The 8,305-nt window shown below is 44.7% G+C and overlaps 1 protein-coding gene across 1 annotated transcript in view; it reads left to right on the top strand.

Moving 5' to 3' along the window:
• Positions 1 to 874: 874 nt before the first annotated feature.
• The window catches only part of DNAJC21 (DnaJ (Hsp40) homolog, subfamily C, member 21), a 36,345-nt gene continuing 28,914 nt past the window's right edge, over positions 875 to 8,305 (top strand). Inside the window, exon 1 of the mRNA XM_012640503.1 lies at positions 875 to 1,180. Coding sequence (XP_012495957.1) covers positions 1,084 to 1,180 — 97 coding nt within the window. The 5' untranslated portion in view covers positions 875 to 1,083. The remainder of the gene's footprint in view (positions 1,181 to 8,305) is intronic.

Here is an 8,305-nt window from a genome sequence, read left to right as displayed (position 1 = left end):
AAATGATTGACAAATATAACTCACACCTAACTGATGCATGTAAATGTTCCACATTACAGTGAAATGTTAGTGTATTAATGCATTTTAATGACAGGATACTATTTTGACACCTTATTAAATTGTTCAGAACAGTTGTACAGATCTTCCTTGTAAAACAGCTAGTCAGATCAGCCAAAATCTACTGGTTAAATACTATCCCGGAACTGCTTTCTTAATCTAAACCAATCTTGGAAAAGTAGGATTAGAGACCAGAAAATTAGGGTTAAAGAGTGATGGATGGATCAGCACAATTTAATCCATATCGGTGGAAAGGCTTATGGCTTGTTATCTTAAAATATGTTGATGCTTCCCTCTTAAATTGTTTAATCTTATTTACTGTCGTTCTTCATGCATATTGCTCATGAGCAGTATCAGATTTTATTAAAGTGGCAGCTGAAGAGAATTGAAGAGATCAAAAATTTAAGCGTTCAGTCCAACCGAGTTCTACCATTTATTTGAGGTTTGAGTCAACCACTTGACTACTTGGAGTCTGAATTGCCTTGGGCTCCACTGAGGAATTGTAATCAGGTATTTTCCAGAATCCTCTCCCATCCCAGCTCCTATCTCCCACTTCAGCCCTAGGTCAGCTGGCCCAGTGGTGCTACTTCATTCTGATCGCCTTCTGTACCCCTCACAATGACACCGCCGTGGCCCCGCCTCCTATCAACCGAGGCCCCGCCTCTCATCCCGCCGCGGCGCCGCCTCCCACCTGCCGCGGCCTGGCCTCTCACCCCGCCGCGGCCCCGCCTCCCCCCCGACGCGTCTCTTTCCGGAACTGAGCCCACCCCCTGGCCCATGCGGAGCCGCGGCCGCCGGCGCCGCCCCCTCCGCGCTCCCGCGTGCCGCAGCCCGCGTCGTCTGCCGCCGTCGCGCGCCTCCTCCGCCGGGCGCCGCTGCCGGCGCCGCCGCCGCGCTCGCTGGCTGGCCAGGTGCGGGCGGCGGGCTCCTGCCGGAGGAGAAGACCGCCAGCGCCGCCGTCGCCGTTTTGGCCCGGGCCCGGGCGCCGGCCCCGCCCCGGGCCCCGACCCCCTGCCTGGCCGGGAGATGAAGTGTCACTACGAGGCGCTGGGGGTGCGGCGCGACGCCAGCGAGGAGGAGCTGAAGAAGGCCTATCGGAAGCTGGCCCTGAAATGGCACCCGGGTAGGTAACTAACCCGCAACCGCCGCGGCCCCTCGGAAAGCCTGGCCCTCCGCCCCTGTCCCACCCCTCTCGCGGGGCTGACTCCGGGAGCTGGCCGAGCCGCGACCTACCGGGCTCGTAACTCTCCTCTGGCCGCGGCCCGGGCGCCGGCTGCCCACCCCTCAGTGGACGCAGCCCCCCGGCCCAGGGCTTCACTCAGGCTCGGCACCCCAGCGAGCTCACCTGCTCCTGCCGCAGGCACCGCGGAGGGCGGAGTCGGGGCTCGTAGCTCCGTCGTGTCTCAGACATGCCCTTTCCTTGCAGACCCGTGCTGCTTGGCTTCCCCGGCTTTTCCTCGGCTGCCCTTCACTTCGTCGTGGAATCCCAGCTACTTAAACCTAATTTAGGGCTCCTTTTTTACTGAAATTAAGGCAAGGGAACCATTAAAAAGTCTTTTAAATAGGAATGCCTCCCCCCCTTAGTAGTTTGGTTAAGCAGACACTGTACTTACTTCACTTTGGACATGACTCTGCCAGATGCAGAGTTTCAGTTATTTATAGTTGTCTTTCCTAGTGAAGTGTATATGTTTACTTAGAAGTATTCTTCGGATGTTTCATTTGGTTGTAATCCAGGCCTGTTGTGACTTTTATGAAGTAATCTGATCTTCCAGACTGGGAAACTGAGACAGTAGTTGACTCTCAGCTTTTTGAGATTTATAAGAGGCTTTCGCATTAGTATTAGTCAGTAAACAAGGTTCTAGAGTGTGTAATACATGCAAGTCACTACACTGTGCCTGTGTGTAGATTCTAAAATGTTAAGACAGGGACCTCAGAACCTTGTTAGGAAAACATGCCTTATACACATGATAAGTTAAAATACGACTGTGAACAAACTAGCACAATGTACATAATTGGCAGTTGGAAGAATAGAACAACTAATAAATGCGCCAGGAATTCAGGGAGGGAGTTATCACTGTGTACTGAGAGACGGTGAGGCTTCCCCTTCACAGGAGCTTGAACTAGATCCTTGAGGAATGCAGTTTAGAAAAGTTAACTTGGCACTACGGGGAAGCACGGTGGTGGACAAAAGATGTTCCAGGGCACAGTTGGATTAAAGGCGGTTTTTATTAGACGTCTAAAAAATATGGATTGGGAGAAGAGCCGAAGGAAAGGGTAGGGACCCAAAGTCAGAAGGGAATGGCTATGGCTGGTGGAGCAAGAGATAGAAGTATGCATCTGTTACTTAAAGTTATAATAATTACCAACACAGGCATGAAAAAAAAATGTGATTATAAATACATTGAAAGGGTAGAAGGAAATGAGCTAAATGTTCATTGTAGCAGGAAGTTGGAAGATGTAGCCAAAATTAATAAATCCAAAATAGTGCAAAAATAGTGTAGAAACAAGTTAGGAACTAGGAGGAAGTTAGGAATTCCTTGACTTTCTGGCTGGGAAAGGGTGAGCCAGAGAATTATGCTGTGACCAAAAGCATATGTAATTTTTTTGGAGAATAGTCCGAAATCAGATTGTGTTTTAATCTTGAGTGTTAGGCTAGGGACTGTCAAATTTGTTTTGCCAGTAACAGAGTTGTGACTGGTTTTATTAAGCTTTCTTGGGAGGGTACTATGAAGGCACCTGAGGGGTTAAATGAGGGCGAGGAGACTCCACAGTGGACAGGCAAGGGCCCAAGCCAGGCTCAGGATCCGTGGGAGTGGAAAAGCCCAAGTGGAAAAGATGTTATGAAGGGAAAATTGCCAGATTTGGTGATTAATTAGAAATCAGTGCAAGGAAGAAGTATGCAAAGAGTATGTTAATATAGTATCAGTTATATGTAACTGTATGTTATATAACATATATAACTAGTTATACATATGTATCAAATATAGTATCAGTTAACTACTTTGAAACCAAACTGTTAGGAACTGACTGTAAATATCTTCTCTGATTATCATCATAATTTATGGCATCTTAAATATCTTTTGGTTTGAAAATGCCTGTGTACTTAACGGATCAATATTCTCCCTGGAAACGCGTAATTTTGATATGTTTTGCTGATTCATAATTTGTTAAGTCTGTCACTCAACAAATGTTTAATTTCATTCTGTGTGCAATTATGTTAGATATTTCTGGGTTTAAACTTTGCCTCAAAGAATAATGTTTCCCTCAAATAGAAAGGCTGTTTTTCATGGTATTAAAAAAAAAAAGGAAACACATTATCTTTATTTCTTTTTTAAAATTGTATTTCCAGTTGACATGTAATAATTGTACATCTACTGTTTCTTTTATTGAGGAACCGAGAATAATTTCCAATAGGGTCAGCAGTCCTGCCTAGTGAGGTCACTCCTTGGGAAGGACATGCTTTCAAGAATTCATCCTCTAACTATTCCCCAAGCACCTTGCTATGTGAACAAGGCAGGAATGGTCCCTGCTCTTATGGCACGTGCAATCTGTTGGGGAGACAGAGGAAGGAAAACAGGTAGTTTCAATCCAGTAAGAGAAGAGCTGTATGAGGGCAAATACAGGATGCTTATGAGCACATGTACCCAACCTGGACTAGGTTTATGTGTGGGTAGGAGAGATGGGGAGAGCCGTCCAGGAAATGAGTCCCTGAAGAAGTGACATCTAGCTTGAGACCTAAAGCAGGATTACAGGGAACACAGGTAGAGGGGTGTAGGTGAAGGCATGGGAAAGAGATGAGCATGACCAGCTCAGCAGGCCAGGTCATGCAGGGTGTGGTAAACTGGATTAGGATCATAACCCAAGGGCACCAGGAAGCCTTTGAGGAGTTGGAAGCAGGGGAAATGATAGATTTGTGCTTTCATTTCTCTGGCTGTAGTGGGGAGAATGGATTGGAGAGGGCAATACTGAAGGTAGGGAGGCCAGGAGGTCAGGGAACATTGAAATCAGCCAGACGCTGGGAATGGATCCTCTGAGCCAGGTGCCAAAATTTTCAGTGAGTCAGGGGGAGTGGCTGGGAGATGGGTAGACATTAAGAAGGAGGGGAAGAAGGTTGTATGGTCAGATGAGCTGACTCTTGAAGGATTGCTACTTTTTATGTGCGAGTGACCAGATGGGTGCCAGCTCCACCACCAGACCTGTGGTAGGAGGACAATGGCCAGAGGAACCAAGAGGTCTGTGGGGAAATGATGTTCTGCGGGATGCTGGCTTTACTCAAGGCTAGGGCTTAAAAGGCATGGTCCATGAAATCTTCCAGAAGGCACTTAAGCAGGTTTGGGAGGGAGCAGAAGAGTGCTTGAGTGTGTGTCAGGAGAAAAGCACAAAGAATAGTGTGAGAATACCTTTTAAACTTTAATGACAGGATTTGCAATACCCATGGCTTTTGCAATTGGCTAATAATAAATGCAGACTTTTCTTTTTTTAATTGTTGCTTTTTGATTTATACTCTTGCTTTTAGATCTCAGTTCAACATTATAGTCAACTAGGTCGGTTGCATTTAAGTGAAATCAGCCATATGTTAGATTGAAAAAATGATTTCAGAAAGCAGCTCCAGTAAGAGATTGGACTTTATTTTCAAATGGTACATTAATGGGTTTTATGTGTTCAAAAGCTTTAGCTTTCTCTAAACTTCTTTGAGGGAGGGGAAGAAGAAAGTGGGAAGGAGCAGGACCAAAAGGTACAGTACTGATTAAAAGGAAAAAAGAACCTCCCACCAACAGTCACCTTTTTTGTTTTATGTAGGAAGATTCAGTTGCTGACTTTGGCTACTTCTAGGCCATTTAATTTGGACTGTGCTGTTTTTTAATATGACATTTTTGAAACTGAAAGTTTCTCCCATTTTCCTAGGAAGCACGAAAAGAAGTACAGGCTAGTGAGGTTTTTGATGCTGTAGTTGTTTAGTGAATCCAAGCCTTGCTTGAGGTGTACTTGATGAATATTGAGTTGACTGTTGGAAAACACCAGAATGTCACAGGGCTTTGTCCTTGTCCTTTTCCTCTTGAACCTATTTATTAATGCTTTGTTGAAGACATAGGAATCAGAACTCTTTACAGCTGGACTCTCACCTTGACAGGGGTATTGGGATTGTGTACAGCTGCGTGTGATAGGAAGCTGGCTACAGTGGCTAATTCAAATAGTACTGTTTTTCTCACATGGTAAGAATCCAGAGGTGGCCTGTCCTGGTAGCTCTAGCTGCTTAATGAAGCCATCAAAAACCTGCCCCGTCGTCCTGGCCATATGGTTTGCGTCCTTGCATCAGGTGTAAGCAGTTAAGCCTCAAAGACAGCAGTTAATTGTTCTTTCACGTAGTGGTGCAGATAGGCAGGCGAGGTCTAGGATAGCGATTGTCTTCCATGAGGCCCAACAGTTCTCAGGTGGGGCCCTTACTCATTGTCCAAGGTGGCAGCTAGTGCCAGACAGCAGAATGTAGGAGGAAAGGATAAAGGAAGGACAGAAACTGTGTGCTAGTTGCCTTTTAAGGAAGATTCTTTATAGCTGCCATAGAATATAGATTTTTGTTTTGTTTTGTGATACAGTCTTACTCCGTTGCCCAGGCTAGAATACAGTGACATGATCATAGTTTGCTGCAGCCTTGAACTCCTGAGCTCAAGTGATCCTCCTGTCTCAGCCTCCCGAGTGGCTGGGACTAGAGGTACATGCCACCATGCCCAGCTAATTTTTTAATTTGTAAAATTTTTTGTAGAGATGGGGTCTTGCTATGTTGCCCAGGCTGGTTTTGAACTCCAGGCCTCAAGAGATCCTCCCACTTCGGCTTCCCAAAGTGCTAGGATTATAGGCATGAGCCACCACACCTGGCCTTTACGGATTTTATTGACCAGAGCTTGGTCATGTGGTCACACATAAGCTTCAAGGGAGGCTGAGAAATGGGAACCTTTATTTCAGGTACTAGGTGCCCACCATAGAATCAGGATTCAGTTGTTAATGGAAGAAGAGGAGAGTAGACTTTGAGGATGAACCAGCAGTCTCTGCCACAGTCTTTATAACTGAGAAATGGCTCTACCTGTAAGCATTATACCTAGCTTTGGACAGTACGCGGCAGATGGGTTAAGGGCACAGCACACTGTGAGTGCCACCCAAGCCTATCCCTTTTCATCAGGAAAACAATGTCTTTCTTGGGAAGCCTCACTTAGACTTTTGTTTACATCTTGTTAGCTAAAACTGGGCACCTGGTAACTCCAAATTCAAGAGTCTGAGGGCGTGAATTTTTTAAGAGAGTACATTTACCACTGTGAACAAAATTAGGGGTTTTAGGAAGAAGAGGAGAGTAGATACTGGGTAAGCAACTAGTAGTATCTATTATAATGTGATAAGTGCAATCGAAAATAATTGTTACAGGGTATTATGTGTCCTGTACTACCTAGAACCCAATTGCAAAAGAGTCATGAAAAGATGTAATTGCTAGTATTAGTTGGAAATAAACAGAAAGCCTAACCACCATGGCTTAAATAAATTAAGGATTTATTTTACTCACCACAAGAAGTCTTGGAGGTGTGCCAGCTGGCATTATTTCATTGGCTCAGTAATTTCAGATCTAAAATCACTTTGAATCGCTTGTCTTTTCCCTCATGGTTTCAGGGTGACTGCTGCAGCTCCAGCCATCACATCCACATGCAAGACAATAAGAAAGGAAGAAGCAAATACATCAGTACACTTCTGTTTCATTTCATTAGTCAGAGCTGTTTCACATGACCATTCCTGGCAGCAAGGGAAGCTGCATAAGCAAGTATCTTATGATATCCAGCCTCCATGTTAGACACTACAACAGAAAAGGAGGAGGGGGTATTGGATGATCTAACCTAGAGTGTCTGCCACAGCATGGATTAAGTCCTATATTTGAGTTTTCAAAAGTATTGTAGAGTTAATAATTGGCTTGTCAGTAGTGAATACAAAAAATACTGGAAACTTTGTCAACTGTTCAGTATAACTTAATATGCTGCTCTTAAGAGCTAATGTAATTAGTTAGAGTGATGAAAAATGTGAAGAATAGGAAGTAATGAATGGTTCTTTGATTTTCGGTGGCTGTCTTTGACCGTGTTGGAACAGAGGTAGAGGATTATAGTGTGCCCTAAGAAATGGGAGTATTCAGTGCAGAGAAGAAGTGGACTAGAGGATGACCCATTGGCTATCTTCATACGAGCTGTACTGTGGCGGGGGAATTAGACTCATGTCACATTTTACTTCTCATATACAACTAGGCTACAGGGGTGGAGATTTTTTTCTCTTAATATAAGACTTCTTTCAATTCCAGGAGATGATGATTCTAAAATAATATCTAAAAGTTTTGTGCTAAAGCGTCTTAGCAAAAATAGCTGTGGCAAATTTCCGCACTTGTGAAGGTATTGTTAGTGTTAGTTGTTGAGCAGAAGGCCACTTGAAAGACTTGGGATCCGCATGATGGCATCTGAGAAGAGGCAGCAGGAAGCCCTTGGGAGCCATGTTGTAAGGCTGCAAAACTGTTTGTAGGGAATACATTTCTGTCATTATATTTTCTTCTAACCTCTTAGAAGGCAGGTATGGAGCTGTTGCTTAAAGAATTTTGTTGTGCTTCATAGTAGATTCAGAAGATTTTACTTTCTGAATGTATTAGTTATGTATTGCTATGTAACAAATTACCAGAAACTCAGGGCTTAAAACAACAAAAACAGCAAGCATGTATTTGTTATATAGACTGCTACATTTTCTAAGGATCAGACTCTGGGAATGACTTGGCTGGGTGGTTTTGGCTCAGAGTTTCTCATGAGGTGGTATCGCGTAGCGTCTGGGAGAACCTGCTTTCCAGCTCACTCACAGGGTTGTTGGCAGGCGTCAGTTCCCTGCTGGCTGCGGGCCAAGGCTTCCATTCTTTACTACGTGAGCTTCTCCATAGGCTGCCTGAATTCTTCATGCTGTGGCGGCTGGCTACTCCCAGAGTGACAGAAGAGAGAGGAAAAGCCCAAGATGGAAACTGCAGTCTTATATAATCTCATCTCTGAAGTGACATACCATTATTTCTGCCATGTGCTGTTGGTCATGCAGGCTAACCGTGCTGACCTGGGGGTTCTACACAAGGGTGTGAATGACTGGAGGCAGGGTGCTGTCTTGCAACCTTGACGCAAAGATGCTTTCTGAATTCCATGGCTAAGGAACCACAATAAGGAAAGAATAATTAGTATATATTTTTTAAACTTTA

The sequence above is a fragment of the Propithecus coquereli genome, unplaced genomic scaffold (assembly GCF_000956105.1).
Source record: "Propithecus coquereli isolate 6110/MARCELLA unplaced genomic scaffold, Pcoq_1.0 Scaffold154, whole genome shotgun sequence".
Taxonomy (NCBI): domain Eukaryota; kingdom Metazoa; phylum Chordata; class Mammalia; order Primates; family Indriidae; genus Propithecus; species Propithecus coquereli.
The sequence above is the reverse complement of the archived record's forward strand: the minus strand, read 5'-3'. Positions and strand labels throughout refer to the sequence as shown.